At 35.2% G+C, this 26,766-nt stretch overlaps 1 protein-coding gene across 1 annotated transcript in view; it reads left to right on the forward strand.

Moving 5' to 3' along the window:
* The window catches only part of EYS (eyes shut homolog), a 703,265-nt gene that overhangs the window by 170,117 nt on the left and 506,382 nt on the right, over positions 1 to 26,766 (forward strand). Inside the window, exons 12-14 of the mRNA XM_059467250.1 lie at positions 8,518 to 8,631; positions 10,879 to 11,001; positions 20,197 to 20,301. Of these exons, the coding sequence (XP_059323233.1) occupies positions 8,518 to 8,631; positions 10,879 to 11,001; positions 20,197 to 20,301 (342 nt within the window). The remainder of the gene's footprint in view (positions 1 to 8,517; positions 8,632 to 10,878; positions 11,002 to 20,196; positions 20,302 to 26,766) is intronic.

Here is a 26,766-nt window from a genome sequence, read left to right on the forward strand (position 1 = left end):
AAGGATAGCCAAATTTTTGGAGCCTATTAAAACAACCTATTTGGTGCCAATCCAGCCGTGGTCATGGGCAACAATGCAAATGACGGTCCACAATGGATGTGGAAAATGGGGTTTTCTTAAGAACAATCCAGATAAGAGCTCTTACTGTAGTTGGTTATCCTGCTTATACCCACGCTTTCAGTGCTTTGTCTGCATTGGTTTGATTTTGGGGGAAGCTCAGGCATGCTGCTTCATGCTGAGATGCTGCTCAAAGTTATCAGTCCTGAGCATTACCCAGCACAGTCCCCATGCATACCCTGGCTTCTTTTTCCCCCCTCACACATCTCTCTGATCTCCAGGCTCCTGCCACACTTCCAGGATCTTTCTTCCAGTCAAGATCTTCAACTTCTTTCTCACCACCCCTTTTCTCGTCAACACCACGTCTTCTTTGCAGGAGCTACTGTTGTAGCACCAATTAACTCTCTCTGAAACCTTGGACTGCTCTCCCTTCCCCAGTTCTCTCAGTCTCAGCATATGATTAAATGGAAGATGCTCTCATGGCATCTTTACTGGATTCAAAGCCTGCAATCTTTATTTGGTCATGGTATTATCAAAGTTTACAATAAGGCCACACGATGAGTGAAGATAAAAAGTTGCAGACTTTTGCTTGAGATGTTTACCCACACCCAAATCCCCAATTATCTACTGTCTGCTAGCATTTATGATTTAAGCTTTTTTTTCCCCCCTCTGATAGTCACACTAAGGATTTCTATTCTGAGGAATGATTACCCAATTTCAGGGATGTCAATCCAACCAGTTTCACTGGGATTCATACTCAGCAACTTTGTCTCTATAAATTATGGAAAATTATGGAGCTTCCATTATTTCTTTACATTGTAGAATTTATGCAGAATTTGCCAGTAAGAGGCAAAAATTAAAATTCATCTTAGTTCAATCCCAAATTCTATGATCTATTTATCATTTAGATTAAAGGTTAATCTTCAGATTATTTGTAAACTTCTGTTTGGATTTTTAGTAGTGTAAAATTTTGTCCTGATTATTTTGCTCATAAGGACAGCAAATTTAAATAGACTTAGGAATCTAAGGATCTGTGAATTCATTAATGGACTGTTGAATTATTTAAAAGAAATTAACAGAGCTCCATGTCCCCTGAGATACTTATCTGGGAAAAAATGACATCCTGTTGTGCATCTGCTGGGCAATGAGAATGTCACAGTTTCTTGCATGAGAATTTTAGACTCTTTTACAAAAAAGTGCTCATCTGGTTATTAGAGTCCAGATGTACTATTATTATTCCTAATACCATGTTTCCGTTCCATTTCTTTTACAATGAATTGATCAAGAATATTTATATTGATGTCAGTTTAAAATCTGTTAGAAAAGTAGAGTAAGACACCTCTACTAAAAAACCAAAGAAATCCCAATGAGAAAGAAAAGCAGAAACCAAAATGAAAGAATGTCATGTAAAAACATCTCCTTAAATCCTTTTATATTGCCACTAATGCATTTTCACTAAGGTAAATTTTGACTGTAAAATATATGTTGTACTTTCTTACAACTGCTTCAACAAATTAATAATTTTTTCCTTATATTTAAGCTATAAATCTTGCTATTCTTTTCACTCGAGCTGTAAGTCCTGAAAATCACAAATGTAAGCAGAGATTCCTCAGGCCTAGAGATATAAATGAATCAATAGCTGTCCCTGTGCTTCCTGTGGTGACAGGTATGTTTAGCATAAGTCTTGGAATAGAGCTCTTTGTCCTGTCATGGCAGCTTTTTATCTGTAGGAGGTATCCAGATGCTGTTCCTTTGCCCTTGGTTTTGATGTGGCTTTGCAAATTTGTCTGCCCTAATGACATCCTCTCAAAAAAAGACAGATACTAACTGTAAAAGAAAAAAAAAAGAAGGGGAAAATGAGGAAAGTTTTTTGGTAGGAATGGAAGAAAGCACTCTGATGCTTTTCATCTTTAAACAAATATTTCATGGGGCATTGGAAAATTAGAATAGATTGAACGAAAATCTTGGAAGATCTCCTGCTGTAGCAAAAGTAAAATCAGCAAGCCTCAGCTTGCACAGTTTATTATAAAATCATCCTGTCAGAGGACATGTTTTTCTATTCAGACCCACTGTATGTTTTGTGTGACTAGCATCTCCCATCCACAAGTCTGTCTTAATTTTTCTCTGACAGGAGAAATCATACAGGTGTATTGTTTTGTTTTGTTTTGTTTTGTTTTTTAAATAATAGAACACCTGTACTGTCTGCTATATGTTTGTTCTTAATTCCTATTGAAATTTGTTCAACTGGCTGTCAAGAAAGCTTTATCTCCTGTATCAATAATTCTGACACTTGTACAAGATAATTTTAATGTGGCTGTTCTCTCCTTATTCTGAAATTTTCTGGATTTTTTATATTAGGTTCAGACAACTGAAGGCTCAAAAAATAAAAATATTAGATGAAACCCTATTATAGATGCAGGGTGGTTTACAGAAGACAAGATAACTAAATTATGGATATCTCCCTTCTCTTCTTCACCCCATGGAGACAGTAATGGCTTAACCTTGAATGGCCAGATGTAAAACAAATCATCTATATGCAGATTTAGAACACTGAAACATCTGGTAGATGAGATTTGTTCTTTAACTCTGCTAGATTAATCTAGGTCAGTGGAATTTCATAAAAGCATAACAGTTTGCTATATTGTATCTCTTGCATGACTTTATTATTTCCTTCTTAATACTTGAATGCACCTAATATGCATATACCCAAAAAACATATTAAAAGAGTGATTAAAATTTCAATATGTGGAAAAGCCAGAATTAATGTTGCCAGTGTGATTTCCTGTACCTCTCTGTGTAAACACATTATAATCTGAAGTTGAAAAATTTATTTTTGCTTACATTATGTTGCTTCTATACATGTACTCGAATTCTCCTACATGTCAGTTAAAATCCACAATACTGGGTGTGTCTTCTGCCTAGAGGATTATTTAAGATTTTAGATTAAATGGTAATAACTCCTTTCTCTGCTTTTTGCTGGATTATATGAGTTGAGGAGACTTCTTTATTAATAATAATATTGGATGCAGTAATAGTTCAATTATAAATGTAATCTCTGTTTTTTGAGAAATTTTTTAAATCACAATCAGCCTACTAATATGTGTTCTTAATACAAAGCTGTTATGTTATTTTATGAAAATTGTTGTGCAAGGAATTTTATGTCCACTCTTTAATTTTAAATGCAAATTTATGTATATTTAAGAAGCTCATGGGAATGATGAGTACTTCTATAACAACCTCTAATGAATGTGTGTACTGGTAGAATCTCTTTGTTGATAAGGTTTTCTACTATGTAACTTAAATTTGTTTGTGGTAATGTCCCTTTTTACCTGTGACACTTATTCTTTACCTTCATTAGCTGTTCATATTTTTTTGTGATTTCTCTCATTGACAAAGTTAACAAAAACACTTGCATCTCCTTTCAGCCTACATTTTGCTACACCAGACAAACTAGAATTTCTGATTCCTCTGTTCTGTGACAGGCTTTCTATTTCCCTGGTCATTCTACCAGCCTGTTTTATAGGGTTTGGATTTTGTTACGGAGCCATAGAACAATCCAGTTGGAAAGGGACCTCAGACGTTCCCTTTTGATTAGAAAGAGAGCCTAGGTAAGAGTTTCTAGCACCCTGTTCAATTGTGTCCCAAAAACCTCCAGTGATGGTGAACCTACCATGTCCCTTGGGAGGATGTTCCAGAAGGTTCTCACTGTAAAACACATCTTCCTTACATCTTCTTGAAAAAGCAGAGCTTTTCTCTAATGAGACCCTTCCTTTTGTTTTGCCAACATGCATTTCAAATAGAAAATACTGTGACATTTGTCTGCCTAAAATTCAACCAGCTCTGGGGGCTGAGATGCTGTTTAACCTCAGAGTAGGTTTTTAATAAAGTAATGACCTTCCTTTGGAACAAAGACATAAAAAAATGTGATCTCAACAAGCAGAGTTCACACATCATTACCTGAGGTTTAGACAGTTCAGTTTCCCAGTGCACCTTATTTTTCAATGCATAACCTGAGTGCAAGAGATTCACATATAATCTACTCTAGTAACTGGCTTAACTTGACATTTTAAGAGTTGAGACTTTAAAGACTGCAACATAAAATATTTTTCATTTTTATGTTTTCATCCTTGAAAAATGTCTAAGAGTCTTACCACTATGTAAAATTATTACTTTGAAGTAGTGTCTGTATTCAAAGCCCAAGATGATCCTAGACCACATTTGTATTGGTAAAATTTAGTAGAAGCTGATAGAGCCATACAAAAGCTAGACATATGTTTTTTCATTTTTACAAACACATGTATTATTAAAAATAAAATTTAATAGTAAAGATTTCTTGCCAGTAATGAGTAAGGATTAGATCTAGTAGATTTAAACATCCACAGACTATGTGTCCCACTTTTCTGACATATTAATAGTGGAGATTGCCTTTTCTTTCAATGAGGACTTTCTGCTAAGAATGAGAATGTGGAATTATAATTCTCAGCTAAAAAATATTAGAAACCTATATTTATTTTATATTTTTATTGAAACAAATGCTTTTTTTATATTTGACCTAGAGTTTCTAGAATTATTTATGACACACAGAAAACATTTTTCCTTATATATGATTTATTCCTTAATATTAGGCTACAGGAAAGAAAATAACATTGAGGCTTTTACATACGAAATATGTTTATGAGGCAGATAACTGCATACATATTTTAAGATAATATCAACAAATCTATGAAAATTACTCTATTTTTGAAACAACTTCATATGTGTAAAAGAGTTCTGCAAACAATGTTGCTTTCACATAATTACTTCGCAGTAAATCTTATTACTTTTCTTGACTGTTTATGTTTTATCTAGCATTTATATTAGATAGGGAAACTATGACAGGCGCCAGTGGAAATAAAGATCTCATCCTCACCTGAGAAGGAAGTCCAAATAAAGAGCTATACAGCTTGAGAGTTGAAAATATTTACTGCAGTGTAAGTGTGTGTTGACAAAAAAAAATAATGAAATCATATCCTTAGTAAATAATTGTGATATGTTTTTCCAGTTCTGACCCCAGAAACTCTGAGTTATGAACTCCTTCCCTGCAATAATTGAAACAAGATAATTTAGTACTTCTAATTCATCTTTCAGATGTGTTTTACCCTTGCATTTTCAGTGTAGAGAAAGTTGTGTAACAGCTGCATCATCTATTATAGTCTCTGATGATAGCTATTTGCCATTCAGTGAAGGCAATAACAAAACATTTTTGGAGAAAATAACTTGTTTACCTACTTTTTGTACTAATATAAAACCACTATTACATATTATAAACTTCAACTTACTTATGAATGATGTGATATGATAAAAAAAAATACTTTAGTATTCTGTACAGTACTGTACTATTCTATACATGTATATGTATATTATATAATTTTATATTATTTTTAAGGGGCACTCTAGATTGAACCACAAAAAATACATTTTTACATGAAAGATTCCCATAAATGTTTTCTCAGCTGTCTGAAAGGATTTATACATGGGACACACTCCTTTACATTTGATTGCATGGAAATATTTATTCAGGAGTATATCAGGTTATTCAGGATATCCCTTATCATCGGCTGATGGAGAGAGGAGCTGGGTGGGTGAAGGAATGGAATTTTTATCCTGGTTCATAGAGCACTGTATTGGCTCTGCCAAAGTCATCTTATGAGATCAGAGGGTAGAGCACAAAGGTTTGGAGCACTCATACATAGAAATTTATTTTCATATTTTCAAATGAAAGGAACTGATTAACTTGTATTATATCAAAAATGCATAAATATTTGTATTTTAATTGACTAATTTATTCTATTTTTTTGTTTACCTAATTTTGTTATATCACAAGTAATTAAGTATGAATACATGGATTATAATGTAACTAAAAGCATTCCTCAACTCATTCTTGATTTAAAAATAATACAAATGAAGCTTATTTTCAGCCCATTGTGTGAGTTATTTATTTAATGTCTGTGAAAGAATTGTCTTTTTTTGGTATGTTGATCAGCAAGAAATAAATATCATCAAAGTATATTACATTACATTACATTATATTACATTACATTACATTACATTATATTATATTATATTATATTATATTATATTATATTATATTATATTATATTATATTATTTTAATAATTCTACATCAGCAGAAACAATTTAAGATACAAACTGCATTTAAATTTTTTTCTGTCTGCAGGACATATTCAGTTAAAAATGTGACAAGAAGAAATAAAATTCTCTCTATGTGCTTTCCTTTCAGCTCTTTCAGAGTAGATAATTCACACCGTATGCACCAAATTCTATTAAAAACAGATTCTAGTTATGCCTTTAATTTCTTCTGTTCCAATCCATAAGTTTATAAAACAGCAATGAAGTAAACTAAGTAAATGAAAAACTTTATAAATTAAATTCTACTACCTGCAGCTCTGCATTTGCCCCTGTGATATTTCCCCTTGCCTGTTAGTCCTGTTGCAAATTCCCAGAATGTCATGTGCAGCTGCTGGATATTTCCACTGCTCCCAAGAAAGGGTGACCTGGTCACAGCTCATCACAGGGAGTTCTTGCAACATCACTGCCAGACCTGCTGAGAGCTGGGAGCTCTTGAGTCACTTCTCAGATTTCATACTGTTTCACATGGTAGGATCTAAATAAGAGCATTTTTCTGATCCTGAAGTGGCAGCAGTGGTTCCTAAAATATTTTAACACTATCAGCAAGACCTATACAAAATTCTAAGTATTTATTTCTAAAATGACCTAATATGCTTCCCAGTAGCTCCTTTTAAAAGCTTTCTAGCAGGTATTGTTTTCAAAAAATAATTTATGAAAAGATATAAAGGTTAAAAAAAGAACATCTTGAAAAAGTTTTTTTTTTCCATTTTTAAGGATGAGGGTGCTGTTCTCTATCCTTCTTTACTTATTAATTTTCTGTCTTTATAATGATAAAAAAATCCAACAAACTTAATAGGCCAGATTTCAGATAGTTAAGTTTCCAATCTCAATTAATTTCCCTCTAGGTAGCTAGTTCTCAGTTACAGGTGTTAGAAGCTAACATTTTCAAGAGAACATAACTTCTAGAAAATAATTCTAGCTTGTTAAAACTTAAAAAATAATCTGTAACAGCTAAATCAAAGTAGGTTGTAAGCATACCTAACCACTTTTGTTTTCATTAAGGTCATAATGCTCTGAAACACTGGCAGAAGGAATATTTCATGCAGTTTTTTAATACACTCATATGCAAACCAGCTTTATATACTTATTTTCTTCTTCTCTGAATTTTACATTTTAACTGGATAAAGTATGAGCTCATTTCATTGGTGTCAGTAATTTTCTAACCTCCCCCCACCAAAGCTCCTTTGCTATTGAATATCATCAAAACAAATTAAAATATATAGTTCTCGATTCACATTATATGCCCTTTAGAATAATTCTTCATTATACTTCAGATTAAATCTTTCACCTTTAGTTGCTATTTATGAAAATACCAATTCATCTTGTCTTCCTCTACCACATATAACTTAGGGGCAAGTGGGTATCTCTGCCCTGTTTCTCTACAATGAAAGCTAATTCAATATTATTTTGCTTTGTAGATCAACTAAGCAATTTCTATCCTTGTGTTCTCCTCCTGACAGGACCCCCTTGCAGCCCCCACTGCTGGTGCTGCAGCCTCTGTGCCTTGTACAGTGTCTCAAAGTACCTGTAAGAAATGAAAAAAACTGAGCTACTCTTTCCTTATGCAAGTTTATTAGTCTTCAGGTTTTTGTTTTAAGGATGTACACCTTCTGTCTTTTAGAAACAAACCTAACAGCCTTATGTGCCATAACTGAGCTGTGCATTTTGCATGTTCTGAGGCCTGACTTGCACAGAACATCTTTGCTATGCCTCAGTATATTTGTACTCTGTATTTTGTTACTCTCCACATCAATAAGGACATCACAGTGGATAGAATATAAATGATGTACTCTTTCTCATATTAATGTGGCAAAATTTTAAAAAAGTATATTGAGTGACCTGGTTTAGTGGAAAGTGTCCCTGCCCCTGGCAGAGGGCTTGGAACTAGTTAATCTTTAAAGTCAGTCACACCCAAAACATTCTGGGATTATATCACAAAAATACTAAAATTACTTTAATACAAGAAAAGCACTTGAAAATTGCTACCCTGTTTTCTTACAGCTATGAATGTCTTCTTGCATTCTGGAAGCATTTCCTACTTAATTTGTTGCTTTATTCCATCAATAAAGATGTATTTGTAACACTGAGTAAGAAATGAATAAAATTTAACTCTTTGTAAATAAAATACTGAAACTCTGACCTAAATTTTCCTTATCCAGTGGAATATGGATCGTAAGATCTCTGGGTTTTAGTTAAAGAACACCATTTGAAATACATGTTTCATGCTTATAGCATACAAAGAAAATCAAAGCTTATCTTACTTCATTTGCAGGGTTTTCAGGCCAGTACTGTGAAACAGAAATGAATGAGTGTGATTCAGCTCCCTGCTTGAATGGTGCTGTTTGTCAGAATGATGTCAACAGCTATGATTGCTTTTGCCCTGAAGGTAAGTTGTTCAAAATAATTTATTTTTATTATCTTTGACAATATTCAAAACTGCCTGCAGTTTGCAAAACATCTTCTTGACAGGCATCAAGTCATCATCAAAACTTCCTTTCTATGAAAGTTGTTCATTCCTTTCCAAAGTCTTCTTGGCATCTTTGTCCACCAAGGCAATGTGTCTACCAAAACAACCATGATCATTAAGATTGGAGACAAATGAAGAATGGAGACAGCTATACTCCTAAATGCTACCTTTATTCAGACAGAACATAATGAGTTTAACAAAGTTTGAAGCAGTGGAGAAAACACAAATGAGCAGTATATGAATTCCATGGAAATTATAATCCATAACCTTACAAAAAGTATTTTTACCTTCATTAATAATATGCATATTTCTCACTGATCATGGCAAGCTACAATGGTCACAATGACTTTAATAGACCATCACTAAAAAAAAACTATAAAATTTTAACAGAGAAAAATAATATGATTTTCAGCACCTGTGGTCTGTGTCTTTAAAAATGCACTCTGCTCTTTGTTATCAGTACTGTATGAAAAACAATAGCAATTGCAGTAAAAAATTCGTCAAAAAAAGCTAAAATGTTTTAAAGCAGTTAAAATTATAGTTTCTTTCTGAAATGCTTTCACAAATGGGTTCCTTACAAATATTTTTAAATGTATTTTTAGTTAAAAATGAAGCCAAAGTGGTAAATTATAGCCTGATACATGATATGTTTAATATTTTTTATTTTAATCTTCAAATTCTACTATTTTCTAAATATGGACTCATGGTAGCTGATTTCATAGCTGACAATATTTCAAGTATGCATGCATTAGTACAGGCATTCCAGTGGTGATAACTTCAGAAACTCATCAAAAGAGATGAAATTGCTACAAATAATTCTCATAAATACAGTCTCTGTCATTAGTTAGCTTAAATTAGAAGCCAAAACAGATATTGGAAGGTAGCTGGAAATTAACCTTGGAAAAGATATTTTTGCTGTTTAAACTGCCTGACTAGCTTATACGAAAATAAATCTTGCCATCCACATTGCTAATTTTGTGGCTTACATGTTACCTGTGAGACATGGGTCTGATTAAACTTTAAATGCAAATAAGAGCTGATATTTTATACATTATTAATGAATTAAGGGTAATTCTAAAGTTTTATGACTTAAGGATCAGTGGAAATTGGTTCCATGGCCAGTTTGAGAAATTATAGGAATATAGCTTGCACTGAGGATACCAATAGCTCAGCATTAGTCATGGTCTTCCTGCAGCCATGGCCTGTGACAGCACTAATGACACTCATTTTGTAGCATGACCATGAATTAGAATACATTTACAAGAGCATGAAAAGTCAGATATTGGAGAGGAGATTTTCTAGCAATTTCAACTACAAAAAAAAAAATGTTGGCCTCTGAGTTTGCTAAAAGTCATTATGATAGAAGAAACTGGAGTTGTTGAGTTTGGAGAAGAGGAGGCTCAGGGGAACCTCACTGCTCCCTACAACTGCCTGACAGGAGGTTTCATTGAGTGGGGGTCTGTCTCTCCTGCCATGTCTCTAGTGACAGCATAAGAGGAAATGGCCCTAAACTGTGTCAGGGGAAGTTCAGATAGATATTATTAGCTAAGAAAAAAATCACTGAAAGAGTGGTTAGACGCTAGAATAATTTCCCAGGGAGGTAGTGAAGTCACCATCTCTGGAAGAGAGAGAGGTGTCTGGATGTGTCACCTGGGGAGATGGTTCAGGGGGAGTTGTGGTGATGCTGGGCTGTCAGTTCGATTGGATGGTCTGGAAAGCCTCTTGCAACCTTCATAATTCTGGGGTTCTGTAAAACAAACAAAGAAAAAAATAGAAAAACAACTATTTGAGAACTGACTTTAAGAGAGATTTTAAGAGTTGATTTTTATTTTGACAGCAGATATCCAAATCCCAGCTTCACTTCATCTGTAATGTTGTCAAAATCAGCAGATACATAATTCATAAGTTCTTAAGTGTTAATGAACATACTGAATCCTAAATTTTTGCTTTCATTTATTGACTCCTTTTAAACTATATTTGACAGGGAAAAAAAAGCATTTTTCTATTAATGACAGTGGAGACAAAACTTTTAGAAGGAGAATCCAAGGACTCAAGATCATTTTTTACATGAGTAAATTGAAAACGAGGGACCTAAAGACATTGCTTTAGAAAAATAAGACACAGATATAGCTGAATAATGCATAGCTCTTTGGTTTTATTTCCAAGGATTTGAAGGCCTGAACTGTGAAATCAACTTTGATGAGTGCACTTATGGTTTCTGTAAAAGCAATTCCACGTGTTTAGACCTGGTTGCAGACTACAGCTGTGCTTGCCCTCCAGGATTCACTGGTAAGATTTCTTTTAACTTGGAAAGGAAGTTAAATAGTTAAACTATTAATTTTCATTCCTGAACTTATTTTCACTTTTTTCAGTGTTTTAGCATTAATAAAAATAAAATCAACTTAGGGTTCTGTGCGATTGATAATGTTTTAATTTCCCTCCTAATATGATACAAAATGAAAGCAGTGTGTGTATGGAAAGAAAAATTGTATTTTGCATAGAAGAAAAAAATTGCTTAAAACTACCTAATCTATGAAACATAGGTGAACAGGTAGCTGGTGCTATTTTTCTCAGATTTTATCACAGCCATACTTGATTGAGTTGTAACAAGAACACAATTTTAGAAAGATTACACTTTCTTCTCTTTAACAAAGGTGCCATCAGATCCTTATGATAAATTCTCGTAAGTTGCACAATTATTTGCATGTCTACCAGGTTTGAGAAAATAGCTCTTGCATCATGGAGAGTCTTCAAGTCTCTATTTTCTGCCAGAAGCAGCTAACAGGAAATCAATAAAACTGTCTCCAAATATATGCCATCTAAAAAAACAATGTCAGGCACTGAACACTGACTTCCAGCTGCTGATTTCAGAGAGGCAAATGGAGCCATGGGCAAAACTTAGAGGAAGGATCATTTTACACATAGAGGGTTCATAAGGACCTTGATATAAGTGAGGAAGTCAGATTAAGAATCTCATGCATATAAATTACAACTACAAAATTCAATTATAACAAGACAGTATGAATCAACAGTCAGAATCTACCATCAGTCACACATTGACTTACATTTACACAAGAGACTAAATAAATATGCAAGCCTTCTAATCTGCTTTCTGAAGATCAAGTCTATATAGTTTCTTCTGTCATGACTCATACTATTGGGCTTTAGGAATCCTGTAGTAGATATTGTGGCTAAGCAAGTGGACACTGCAACTCCGAAAATTTGAAAACCAAAATTATACGAAAATGAGCAAGGTCTTGCAGCTCAGCTCAAGCCATCACAAGACATAAGATAATATCTTTCTCTGGGCTTTCAAAAATCATTCCTGCGTATTCTTTTCCTGTGTCATTGTAAATTTTGTTTTCAGTAAGTCTGCAAAAGCTGGTCTATTTCAGACACATTTTGCTTGACATAGATACTTTTAGTTACTATCAGAACAACTGCACAGTACAAAATTATCGAGTCACTATGTTCTCTTTCTCTTATTAATTATGAAAAGTACTTTCCCAAACAATTCAGAGGAAAAAACTGGCCTGAGAGATCTACCTCTACCCAAAAGGAAGGGTGGGGGTTGGCCTGCTCTCCCAGACAGCTGGTGACGGACAAGAGGACACAGATGCGACAGGAGAGGTTCAGGTTGGACATTGGGAAGAATTTCTTAATGGAAAGGATTGTCAAGCATTGGAATAGGCTGACAGAGAAGTGGTGGAGTCAAGAAGAATGGAGATATTCAAGAAATGACTGGACATGGCCCTTAGTGCTATGGTTTAAGTTGACATGATGGCAATTGGTCAAAGGCTAGACTCAATGATCTTGGATATCTATTCCAGCCTAATTGATCCTGTGATCTATGGATGCTCAGTCATCCTTAGAGTCAGCTACAGAAATTCAGTCTTGCTTGCATCTCATGCATCAGATAATTATTCCACATCAATCAGCCTTTATGGCCATCACAGAAGCAGCTCAAAAGCCCGGTCTTTTCGGTGATGTCCCCTAATGACCGGGTTCATTTAAGCAACATTCCTCTGTCTGAGCGCTAATCAAAGCACTGAGATTTTTCAAACCAAAACAAAACCTGGAAGCTGACAACTAGAGAGGGATGGTTTCCCAGGCTCCAGGCCAGCAGAGCTCTGGCTCATAGCAGGCCATGGAGGAGTGAAGGGCTGACTTCCTTCCCCCTGCTCAGCTGGAGCAGCGCAGATGGGCTGCTGGTTGCCACAAACACTGTAAATGGCAGGCTGCTGAGGGCAGGCTTCCCACAGTGGGATGTGCAAACTTAACATGCTGGAAAATAAACAAAATTTATGCAGACATGGAAATGTATTCACTGTGTACTTCTGAGTCATTAGAGAATATTTATTGTCATGACATGTGTAAGTGTACCTGCTTTGCTTGGAAGGAATTCAGGTTAGGACATTTGGAAAAAAAATCAGTACAGTGCAGAAAAATCTGTTTAAGTTTCATCATGCTGCAAATTTCATTACATAAAATTTTTGATAAAATAATACACAAAAGTTAATGAATTGCATGAAAGAAAAGCAATTCAATTGTTTTTTTCCGGCAATTTAAATATAAGCAAAGTTGCTTGGGTTTTTTTATGTGAGAAATCAAATGGCACATTCCTCCAATAGTATTCCATCTGCAAATACTAAGCATGATTGGTTTAAATTAAGGGGTGAATAATAATATTTGGAACCACCTGACAAAAGATAAGTTAAATCTTCAATCAAAACTTTAATTAGCTTGTATGGAATTTACTTTATCTTTGCTCTTCTGAAGGAAGATTATTATGAGATTCTTTTTGCATTCCAGTTTATCCCCATTATTTCAGGTATAATGGTAGGGATTTTTGGTGGTGATTCCAACTGTCATGCATAACATAATGTATGTAGAACATCCATTAATATCTTTCTGGGCAGGACTATGTACTTAATTACTTTCAGATAAATTGGAAAATAATAATTTTATATTAGTAAGTTTGATTTTCAATTTTAAGACTTGTCAGTTGCTACGATGGTCTTATCAAATAAAAAAATGAAAAAAAATCACGTCTAGAAAAGCTCATACAGAGAAGACACTGGAAGATGTGGCTGAAATTTTTAGTCTTCCTGAATTACTGTGGAAAATTAACCTAATTTTTCCTTAACTCCATATTTTTCCTATGTTAATGTCATTGATGACACCATACAGTGAATAGTAATATGCCAGCAAAGTGAGGACCACTTTTACTTTTTACATCTGAGTGCACCTGAAAAATAACCTATAGCTATCAAGACACAATTTCAATCAAAATTTTTGTTACAACTGCCTCAAGAATCCTCTTAGGAATTAATTTTCTGTAATGACCTGAGCAATCAGTGAATGAACCCTGACATAAAAAATCAACCTCCAAGCAACATCCCCAGTGCACATTTTTCATCCCTTACAGACATTTTGTTAATGAATTTGGGAAACAGAAGTGACATCTTATATAAGAATGGTTATATTTAGGGTGTGCTTAGTTTTTCCTTGTATATAGTTCCTCTTCTGAAAAAAATCCACCAAATTATTGATTTTGGAAAAGGCCTGTTGTTCAACACTTGCCTCTGCAATACGACCTAGCATAATACTGGAGTTTTTGATACTAAATTATAATTACCAATGTATACTGGTTTGCTGTTTTAGACAATGAAACAATTGTTTTTTGTCATCCTTTGCTTTGATAGAGCCATACTATAAACAGTATCACACTGTCAGTTTTAGTATGACCACATTAAATAGCAATCTTATTTGGTGCCATCTTGTTGACTCTTTTTTGTTCTTTTCTCTTTGGCTTTCTTCTTTGTCATGATTTTTTAAAATTTATTTTCTGTTGATACCCCATCTTTAGCAGTGTTCAGGATGAGTTTGGATGGGGCATTATGCAACTTGGTCTCATGGAAAGTGTCCCTGCCCATGACAGGATGTTGGCACTAGGTGATCTGTATGGTCATTTCCAAAACAAACCACGTGATTCATGATTCTATGAATCTAACAAAAACCTGGCCACTAGACAAGTCCTGAGGCCCTTGCTTCTAGCTTGATACCTGGCCAGTAGCTAGCCATGCCAGTGCCATGTGAACTGGGCCTCAGAGATGCAGTGGAGATAGTGGGAACATTACACCACAACTTGACTCTCTTCACTTAAGTAGTGAATTGACCAGAGACTACTGAGGAGCCTTGAGGCAGGAGGGAAAATGTGTTAAATGCAGAATGCTGATTTTTAAAGCTGTTTACACAACTATCATAAAAATATTTTTTTCCCCTTAGCACATTAGTAGCCAGGCAAGAAATTGAATAGAATTGGCTATTTGTTGTGGTAACAATAGAGTAACACCTTGCACCTAGTTTTCCTAGTAACTTCCAAAACCTCCAGTTACAGGACATACACATTTCACATGATGACAGTGATGCTACAGAGCCCAGATGCCTCAGGGTGGGCTATTACTATCACAGAAATATACCTGTCTCACAAAATTGCTGTGATGTTTTCCCAGGAAAGCCACAGAAAGGGCTACAGGATGAATTTATATGTTCTGCAAGTCTTCTAAAAATCCACAGATTGCTGGTTGTATGCTCTATATTAGGTCTGTGTACCAGAAGGAAGTTAATGTTGGCCATTAACCACCTTGTACTGAACCTAATTACTCCAGTTTTGACTAAAGCACACAATGAATCCAAAAGCATTCAATCCTGATTTGAATGAATGAAAAGAAGCCAGAATTTCACTGGCATTTTTTCTAGTAGTAATCACCATCAGATTTAGAAGTTTATATTAAATATTTTATTTAAATTTTTGTCTTAAACTTTGATCTATTGCATCTCATTACCTTTTCTACAAAAAATGAAAAAGCTCTTGCTACTCAAGTATTTTCTCTTTGTAAAGATACTTGCACACTGCAATCAAGTCACTTTTTGGTTTTGTTTCTTCTAAATGAAACAGATGGAGCTCTTTAAGCCTTTGCCAACAGCATGCTTTCTTCAGTCGTTGAATAAATTGTGTAGCTTTTCTTGCATCCTTCCCACTTATTTTTAAATATGGAACATTGTAATCAATGTTTTATACAGAGGTATTTTACACATCAATGTTCACTCTTTGTTTTATTTAAATACGTCTGAGATTTTTTTCTCACAGCACCGCAAGAGTGCTCATATGCTGAGGTCTTCAGCAGTCCTTTTCAAATTGCTTTTGTTGTTTCCCCACATACAGCTCAGCAACAGCTCAGTAGCTATAATCTGCATGTTTTTTTCTGTGCTTGTATCTGCAAACTACAAGTGACCAGAAGTGACCTGCAGTGCATTGAAAAGTGTACTGTTTAGCTAAACAAAAGTTATCACAAGATTCCATTTGGTGCATAGGCTTGGTCCCCTGTGGAAAGGAGATGTATGAAAAGAAGTGAGAGTGGAAATGAAGTATCTGTTTAAAAGTCAATGTTGAAATAGTAGAGTAAGGACTTTTCACATTTGCCTACAGAAAAGGAGATTCGTGGCAGTATAAAATGCCTCATTTGCTTCATTATGGTTTTTTCATAAGAAAGATTTGAGAGGTGAACTCAGATTGAATGTGCCAACTGCTTTCTTTGGAAGGGTAGGCCTTAGTACCTGTCACTGTAATTTCAACCATGTGCATTTATGGTGTGCAGGAAGAATGTGATTTTCTCTTCCTGCTAGTGTTAGCACTTTTATCCTACTTCTCTTGTCTGCTGCAAGTCTGGGCTCACTTCTCTTTTATACCACTAATGTAGAAACGTGTTTTGATGGAGAAATAGAGACACAGATTTGGACAGAAACCCTAGGTTTCAAAATCAGTTATCGCACACCGAGTAACTTAAGACCTTTACCATAAGACAAAGCAAGTTTCCAGACAATCCAACTCATTACACAAACATAAGTCTTTGGACATCCAAAGTGTTATAAACAGAATTTATACCCTGTAAATTATATAATCACAACACTAGAATAAAATACTAACTATAAACTGTTTCATTTTTATCCCAGCAAAAAACATAAAATATACTATGCTGCTTTCTCGCCTATGTGTCTTGTTAAAGAAATCCAATAATTCCTTATTTTCTTGTGGAATCTTCCCAGCATGATGTTTTACTAACCACTACAAGGATTTCCTTATTGTCTAATATTTCACTGCAGTTTAAATGCATTACTTCTCACCCTGTCTACTATGAACACAGCAAACGGATGGATTTTGTGAGAGTACTTTCTTATTTTATGATTGCCATCACATTTCTATTCAAATTTTCCTTATTTAGGCTTTATAGGCTCATTTATTTTGTTCATCCTACAAGGGCATGCTTTAGAGCTGGTTTTCATTCCTAACATGCTCATATGGAGTCTCAAAATTTTCTTAAATGCACCTCACCGCACAATGCAAAGCACTCCAAAAGCAGCTTTACTCCAGTAAAACTTCTAACTGTCTATTTTTTTTTTTATATATGTCAGCAAACTATTTATTTTAAAACAAAATTCTGGTGTTTTTTCCTACTTGTGACTTTCTGTATCTTCTCTTCTGATCGTATTACATTGGTTATATCAGACTCTATCTTTAGTTGGTTGAAATTCATGAAGACTTCTAATTCTGTTCTTCAATGTAGCTTTTTGTGTTGCCACCAGTGAGCTTACTTTGCTACCCACCATCTAGGCTGTTGAAAAAAAATTAGTGGAATTGAATGGGCAGATTTCTTTCAGAACCTCTGCAATTCATTCATCCAGTCTGGTAGCAAAACCACTGATAACTAATGCATGAATATGGCTTTCCATAAAATTTTACTCATTTGATAATATGCTCTTATAGTTTCTATGTAAACCGATTACTGGGATTTCACAAAAAATAGCATTAGTGAACAAAAGGAGCATGACTTTTGCTGCTGGGTTTTCTTATCCACAAAATGTGCAAATTTAACGTAGAGGGGAATAAATTTGCTTACATAAGGCCCATTTTTTAATGAATTGGTTTTTATTTATATGTTCTTGCAAGTAAACACTTTAAAACTTTTTCCAATATTTCTTCCAGGAACAGGAGTTTCACAAATGGATTTATAATTTCATGTCTTTGCCTTTTATTCTTTTTCTGAAGGCTGATTTTAATGGGCCTTCAGGTACTTTACCTATTTTTCAGAAGTTCACAAAGAAAACTGTTGAGTTTTTGTCACTAGTACGCACAGGTAGAGTTCATCAGACCAGCCTATCTGACTATTTAACTCATTTGACAATTCTACAGCTTTTCTTCTGTATTCAACACTGAAGTTTTGCCCTTTAATCATAAGCCTTAATTATGATAATGACCTGCTCTACAGCTTGTCTTTTTACTGATGATTGAGACAGAAGAAGCATTGAACAATTTTGTGTGATTGCCATTATCAGTAGCCATGCTTCTTCACTGGATGGCCAACCGCATCTCTCCTTCACCTTCAATATGAAGTACATACAGCACAATTTCTTGTTACCCTGACCATCCCATAATAGCTACATGATTTGCTGGTCCAATTTCATGCCTGCATATTTATGTTGTACTTTTAGTTTATCCTTAGCAACTTGACCTGCTTTTTTATAAGTTGGGCTTTTTTCGTACTTTGAAAACCAGCAAGTGCCCTGTTGGTTTCCTAATATCCACTGTCTTTCTCTCACAAAAAGAAAGTTTGTCCTTGTGTACTTATACCAAGCAGCAGCTCTCTTAATTACCTTTTTAAGGTAAAATGTTCACTCTTCATCAGGTTTAAAATCAGAATTTCTCTGCATTCTATGCAGTTCTTCCGAATTCCTTTTTATTATGTTGCTAGCCCTCCTCTCCTTTTCCATACATTTTGACTGCTCTCAGCCAAGTTTTTCACATTTCTTTCCTTATAGTCAGAGAGTACTTTTCCCTTTAACTTTGAATCAAGTAACTTGCAGTTACCTTTTTCACTATGGCATGAAAAATTACCAATAGTACATTCAAATATCTTTGAATTTTTGAACGATGATTCCTTTCAAAAATTATGGGTTTGCAATTAAATACTCTATGAGTCCAAGTCCTGTGTTGTTAAGGATTCTGCTCATTCTTTTAGATATTTAAAAACAACAACAAAACAAAACATCAACAGAAAAACCCACAAGCTATAAAAATTTAAGATTCCTTTTAACTGATTCTACTGATTTTTGATTCTACAGATTTTTTGATCCGTATTTAATCATGAAATACAGCATACTATATGTGACTGTGCAGTATCCACAAAATGTCAGTCTTACCTGGTTTCTATAATTATCCTTGTCTATGAGCTTCTGCTACCATCCCCTTAAACCCATCTGCTACCATCCACCCTAACCCTTTTTCTTAGTGTTGGTTTTTGTTTTTTTTTCCTTCCTCTGTCTTCTCCTCACTTTCTCCCCTTCCCATTAATTTGATTTTTGCATGCATTCTATTTTTACGTGTTAGCTGAAAGTACACCTTATGGTTAAGGAAGACAAAACTCCCTCTGCCATCCATGCATTTATTGTTCTAGTGAATCTATAATTGTCCAAGCTTTGTTTGTCCAAGAGGGACCTGAGAAACCCCACAGGATCCTTTAATTCAGCTCCTTTGACTGAGTTGTTTGGGATTCAATACCTGTCTGGTATATCTGATTTGAAGGATACAAGGAACGTTCCATAACTTCTACACAGAACACCACAAAAGTTCTGCTTGTTTGCATCAGTGATAGTTACAGCTTTGCTTCTCTATAATTGGCTTAACTTCTGGTATTCGTGTGAGCTCTTAGTCCAAATATTTGTCCCATCTATTTTTGATCAATTTTTGTTCAGAAAGGTCTCAGTATTATTTATAATAGCCTAGGTAGGGATTGCCCTAAATTAATGTAGTGCACAACAGAGAAACAGGAGGCTGGATTTATTTGGTATGTCCACTGAGTTAACTGTTTTCATAGGCCACCATTCCGTTGCCTTCTAAATTTCCCCTCTATCTATCTTTGCATATTCACCTATAATTTGTTTCAGATTTGAATGAATCTGAATTACAGCTCAATTAAATCTTTTTAAAAGCAGAAAAATTAAGGAATATCTCAGTAAACTTGTAGGTTTTTGTTTGGATCTGAGAAATGACTTCATTCTTCTGGAAATATGAATGCAACCTCAAGAAGTATTTTTTTTTTTGTATTGTTACTATGGTTATTAAATCTCTAAAACAATTTTTTTCAAAGTAGCATATAGCTCTAGTAATTAAGGTATTGAGTTGTGTTGCTGGAATATAAAAAGGACATTTTTGCAAATGCTGTTCATATTTATTACTATAAAATATTTAATTTTTTGACTACCAGTCATATCTATGAATATCTCTAGTTTTAAAACTGTCAAGCAGAAATAGTGTTTCCAACCTGGAAAAGTTAAACTATGCAGTTGTCACTTGCACTGTAAAGCAGCTTTTCTACTTTCCCAGCATGATTTATAGTTTTAATGTTTAATTTTCTTTTCTGTCAGACAAAAACTGTTCCACGGATATTGATGAATGTTCCTCCAGGCCCTGTAAAAATGGAGGCCATTGCCATGATTTGATTGGTGAATTTTACTGTAGCTGTTTGCCAGGTAAGTCACATTTAGTTGAGAAATGTTCTGTGGTATTTAAAAAAGAAAAGAGTTTTTTCATAAGCACACAACTAAGCAGTAATTTATTATGCTTGAAAAGAGAGAAGGATGAACTGGTATTATTTAAGCATATGCTACAATTGTTATGCAGGTGGTGTCAGCAGAATTTGTTTACAGAATATGACTTGTATTCTGGAAGTCCTGCCTTCCAAACTTATGAATAGAGTGCCTTAAAAATCAACCAACTCTACCAGTAGCATGATTTTGTTTCCGTCTTGTCTAGTAGCAAAAGTTATTTTTAAAATTTCTGAAAGAAAATGCGGACAAGCTACACAGTATTTGTCCTAAGGGTTGCTGCGGTGGGTTGACCCTGGCTGGGAGCTGGGTGCAGCCAGTTAATGACACATCAATTCTGTCGCTCCTTCTTCCTCGGGGCGGGGGACTCCTCATGCCCTTCCCTTGCTCCAGTGTGGGCTGCCTCCCAAGGGAGAGAGTCCTCTGAGAACTTCTCTAATATGAGTTCCTTTCCATGGCCTGCAGTTCTTTACAAGCTGCTCCAGACGGTTCCCTCCCACAGAGTGCAGTTCTTCAGGAACTGCCTGCTCCAGTGTGGGTCCCCCACAGGGTCACAGCTCCAGCAAGGAAACCTCGTCCAGTATGGGCTTCTCTCTCCATGAGGGCACAAACGCTGCCAGAAGCTTGTTCTAGCTCAGGCTTACCACAGAAAGGGTCACAGCTTGCTTTGGACATACACCTGTTTCATCATGAGGTTGTCTGTGAGCTGCAGGTGGATCTCTGATCCACCATGGGCCTCCATGGGCTGCAGGTGCACAGCTGCCTCACCACAGGTTGCAGGGGAATCTTGCTCTGATGCCTTCAGCACCTCCACCCTCTCTAGTACAGATTTGGCATCTACAGAGCTGTTTCTCTTGCTATCCGCACACTTTTTTCTATCTGGAGTTGCCCAGTTTGTTTCTTTCCCCCTCATGTTAATTGCTACCCCAGAGGCGTTACCGCTGTCACCGATGGGCTCAGCCTTGGCCAGCAGTGGATCACCCAGGAGCTGGCTGGCATTGACCCCATCAGACCAGGAGGAAGTTTCTGGCAGCTCTTCAGGGAGCCATCCCTGTACCTGCCCCCACTGAAACACTGCTGTGCAAACCCAGTTCAGCTGCTGGCAGTGACGAGAGACACCAGCAATATCTGAATTTGTCAAAAAAGAGTAGATCAACTTTTCTATCTTCATGTGACATACATAATTTTACTCACAGAATCACAGAATCAGGGTGGAAAACCCCTCTGAGACCATAAAGTCCAACAAATAAACAGTATCTTACTGAAATATGAACATACATGCTTTAGTGTGGCTTTTCATTGTGGATTGGTGCTATAGCCAAGAACTTACACATTGAAATGTAGTCTCTTTTATATAACCAGTTAATTTAATATTTGACACTTGCATAAAATGGCTAATTTTTTTTTTATCTCCTGCTCTTTTTTTTTGTGAGCTGACTGGTTGTCAGCCAATTGGAAAGTAGTGAGCAAAACATGAAGTAAAAGCACTCTTTCACTGGCAGATTTTTAATGCTCTTTAGTCAGTTACATTGCATTAAACCTTTTTCTATAATGTCAAGTTAACAATGTAAGGATAAAATGATCAAGGTTGTATTTAGGCTGAAATATTTACTTAAAGTGGATAGGCAAAATAAGTGGTTTAAAATGTTTATGTCCTGTGAGAGCTATATAGGTTTTTAAGATGTATACAAGCTATTTCAAGCCTTATGTACAAATACCTTGAAAGTTATTGATGTGTACAATACAGGAACTCAAACCCAGCACAGCCAATAAGTTATATTATAAGGGCATGAATATAATTTGAATATATGTATAAATATTTGTGGATATTAATATATATAGAAGTATGTGTATTATACATGTGCATACATATACATACTCCTACTATCTTTTAAGACATGAGTCTTACAATAGAATTTCAAGATGCAGAAAATTAAAGGTTTATTATTACTGCTACTTTTATTATTATTATTACTATTATTATTACTTATTTTGGCTAATTTTTTAAGGCTGAATTCTTATATGGTGCTGTAATAAGTTAAATTTACTTTTTCAGTTGCAAAGACTTACTATATTTCATCATTCCTTCCACTGTGGATAAACCAAATGTTGTATCTCATTTTGTCAGAGCAGCTTGCTCTGTGAAATCACAAACACAACAATAAGTATGAAAACATCTTCTGTTATACTTAAAAAGTGAAATCATATGCATGAAATGAATACTGAAATGCTGCAAGAAGTACACATAAGAAATATCAGACTATAAACATTTTCTATTACCCTTTTGAACACTTGTTAGATACAGTGTTTATGAAGAATTTACCCATCTGCAAAATGCAGGATGAAAAGCAATGGTTTAGATAGTATTTAGGACGGCAGAAAGGCAATATAGCACCCAAAGGACAGCACAAAGGAATTTCAGCTACTAAATTGGTTTATCAGGAACTCAATTGAAATGGCTCTCTGCAAATGCATGCAGCATGGGGAATATACAGGAGGAGTTGGAGATGGGTGCACGCCTGCATGGCTATGATATTATTGGCATCACAGGGACACAACAGAATGACTCCTATGACTGAAGTGTTGCAATGAAAGGATAAAGGCTTTTTAGGAAGGGCAGACAAGGCAGATGAGGAGGCAATGTTTGCGCTCTATGCCAATGTCCAGCTGGACTGCACGGAGCTTTGCCTGATGGTGGATGAGGAGTCAACTGAGAGCTTATGAGTCAGGATTAAAGAAAAGACAGGGACAAGTGACATTTTATTGAGAGTCTGGTACAGGGTCTTCCACCAGGGAGTGAGGAAGGCCCTCTGCAGAGAGAAGGGAGGACTTCATAGAGGACTTCAACCATTCTGGGTTTGTGTAGCCAGAATCTGGGAGCTGAGGAGCCACAGAGACAACAGATGAAAGACCTTAATCAGGATTACTTATTACTTAATATAAAACTAAAGAACTACTAGTAGATTACAGCATAACATAAAGCAATACACTATGTCAAGGGACCAACATTAAAGCTAGACAAAGAAATATGATTACAAGTCAAATGTGACTCACTGAAATTACAATAATGTGCACAGATTCCATCATTTAATCCCTGGGGAGTCACAGTGAAGCATCCCTACTCATGGGAGAACTCCACACAGTTCTAGGAAAATGTACAGGTTTCTGCTTTGTGAAAGTCTGATGTTGCTTTTATAGTCAAAAAAGGAGATATCAAAAGGTCAGTCAAAAATCTGATTTATTGTCCCAGATCTCACTTAAGCATTAAGATATTCATTGGCAGCTGGGAGATGACAGACCAGCGTTAACCCCATGCCACCAAAATAACTCACTACAAGGCAGCTTGTCCTACTTGAGTTACCTGACTGGTTAACAAACTGATAAATTCTTGTGGAGGGTGAGTAGCCCTGCTACAGACTTGTGGAACTGCATCTGAATTACTGTATCTAAGTTTTGCATTCTCTGCTGAAAGAAGGACATTTCCTTACTGAGGCAAGCATAGCAGAGGACCATGAAAATGGAGTGCATGATATACAAAGAGTTGCTGAAGTAATTGGACCTGTTCACCCTGAAGAAAAGGCTGAGAGAATTTATTGGAGTTTACTACTACCTCCTGGAAGGATACAGGGAGGACAGAAAAAGGTTTTTCTTACTGGTTAAAATTCTCTTAGGACAACAGTTAATGTACACAAGTCAGAATGTTGGAAAATTCAACATTAAGGCAAAAAAAATGCTCTGAACCAACAGCACAATGGAAGTTGTTAACTTCCATATGGAATATACTTTCTGGAAAGCTTGTGATATCCCCATCTATGGAATCATATTTGAATGCTGACAGGACAGTTCTCTTAGCTACCTAATCTTGCTGGGATTACTGTGAGTGAGTATTAGACTAGATGGCCTCAAGACATCATTTCCAACTCAAGTTTGCCTGTGATTCTATTACTAAATAAGGGATCTTAGCCCAGTTTACCTTATAAATATAATACTTTAAGGTGAATTTGAATTGAACTACCAGTACCTACACAAAGTCTTTAGCCTTATGACCAGATCTAAAAAAGTTCTGCATATTCTTAATTATAGTGCTACTTTTTATCAAGTTTGTGGCTGAAAAGAATAAAACTGTTTGTTTGTATGAAATGTTTTTCCAAAACCTGATTTTTTATGAGTATTCCAGAATTTATAATGGATATTAATTTTTTATTCCACTAGAAAATTGTTACCTATGTATATTGAATTTAGAAAAGGGGGGAAACAAAGTTAAAAAACAAGGGCTAATTTATAATATTTTATGACAATAGTAGTCTGTCATCTGGACACCATGCCTCGAAATGGTCAAGTAGAGAAGCACAGTTTGAGAAAGAAGTGAGGAACCTCTTTCTAAAATTTCTAAGGTGTTTACAGGCAATGTTTATGTGATATTTAGGGAAATTTTAATGTACAAGATGCTGGATTTTTTATAATATATTCAAAAAGGCTTCAAAAGTGTTCAATGGAATATAGCAAGTTCCTTATGGAAAGGTGAAGTCCTTTTAAGTTTATAGAAGACAAGCATGAGGGAATCTTAGAAACATAAAAAAACTTTTAACAGTTGGGATTGCATTTCTCAATTTGTTACCACAGAATGGGATATAACTAGAGAATTTATTTGGAAGTTTTGGTAAAGGATTAGACAAGTTCACAACCAAAATATCTGTAAGTCAATACTAAAGCATCCTTTGATTTTTAAAACACTGGAATGTTTGAAGGTTTCAAAGGGAACAGACAGCTGGAAGTTGCTAAACTAATAATATCTCCCTAAACAGTCTCCCTTTTTCTGCTCTCAGACACTGTAGGCTGGATGCACAATTTTTCTCTTTTAGAAAACATTGCATCCACTACACAATTTCTTTCCCATCCCTATTTGTGCCTCAGTGATGTATATCCCTGCTATACTTAACTGAATAGATTTTTTTTTTTTTTAATGGGATTACTGGATGATTAGCATGATTGCCAAAGGAGACTGATTTTGAAGCAGAAAATCCTATCAGTTGATGGATTCAACCTAAAATCAATTTTTGTTCAACTTAATACACTGAATCAAAGGAGCAGTACTTCTGATTAAGAGTAAACATGCACACAGAGAAATTGTAAATCAAATTCTTCCTTTTTGGAAGGTATTGCTGTTATTAAAGTTTAGTGTACCATGAAATAAGACTGTACTTTCTTTCAAACCTTTCTGGCAACACTTGTTATGAAGTAGATGCTTATACATGAAAGTTTTTATGCCAGGAAGAGACCTTAGAAAAACTGTTGCATGCTGCAACTCAAAAAATAAAGTGAATCATCAAGATTACAGATAAAAAAAGTTTACAAAATCATTCAATTCTTCACATTGCTGCTGCACAATGATCCTTAACATAGAATTTGTAATGATATTTTTTGCTTTGATTTCAAAGTTGCTTGATCAGAAAGCGCAACATTTTTCACATGAAGCTGTTGCTCTGCTTGCCAAAAAGACTGGCTGATGCATAGCTTAAAATTCCAATTCTCTATTTCTTGCTCCAAGTCACAATTCACTTATGCAATTTGTAAATCATGTTTTTCTTCTACCTAACATCCTAACTTGTACTGGGATAGAATTCTTTCTGAACAAGTCCATCTAATCACCTGTAGAAAGGTTATTCAGCAGACTGACACAGAAGATACTCTGAGCATTCATTTAGCAAATAGTACAGAACTGCATGCAGCTGTAGTTAGTGGACTCAATATTATAGGGAAACTGAGATCAATATATTTGTATTATGTTGTCTCCTTTGCAAAATCTTAACACTGAGATTTCTATAGGCAGTCACATCCATGACATTTGTGTTGGCTCTTAATCCAGGATGAAGGCTGAGGCCACCTGAATTCAGAGGTGTTGGAGGAGCAGAGGTTATGCAGATGGGTCTCCAGGACCTGCCGTTGTTACTGCCCCTTACAAAAGCAGTATCTGGAAACAGTGAGCGACAGGGAACATTATTAGGGGTCCTTCCCAAGAGTTTTTCCTTACATTTATAGCTCATCCATAGACTAGTAGTTTTTTCTCTTATAATTGTGAATCATTAAATATATTTTAATACCCCAGAAATTCTTCTGTGGTTTTAAGATTCTTAGTGTATTAAGATATTTTTCTAATAAAGATATTCCCAAACATATCCAGTAATTTTTTACCACTGAAGGTAGGATTGTTTACTTCATTTTTTCATGGAGCCCTTTACAATATTAGTTAAACTTCAAGTATTTTTTACATTACGTGTAGCAATTTATTCCTAAATTACCTAGCTGAAAAAGGCAACAATTCTAAAATTGGCGCAAGTTGGGAGCTTCCTTTTATAAAGAAAAATAATTCAGAAGTATTTTACAGTGTTT

Source organism: Ammospiza nelsoni, chromosome 3 (genome assembly GCF_027579445.1).
Source record: "Ammospiza nelsoni isolate bAmmNel1 chromosome 3, bAmmNel1.pri, whole genome shotgun sequence".
NCBI lineage: Eukaryota > Metazoa > Chordata > Aves > Passeriformes > Passerellidae > Ammospiza > Ammospiza nelsoni.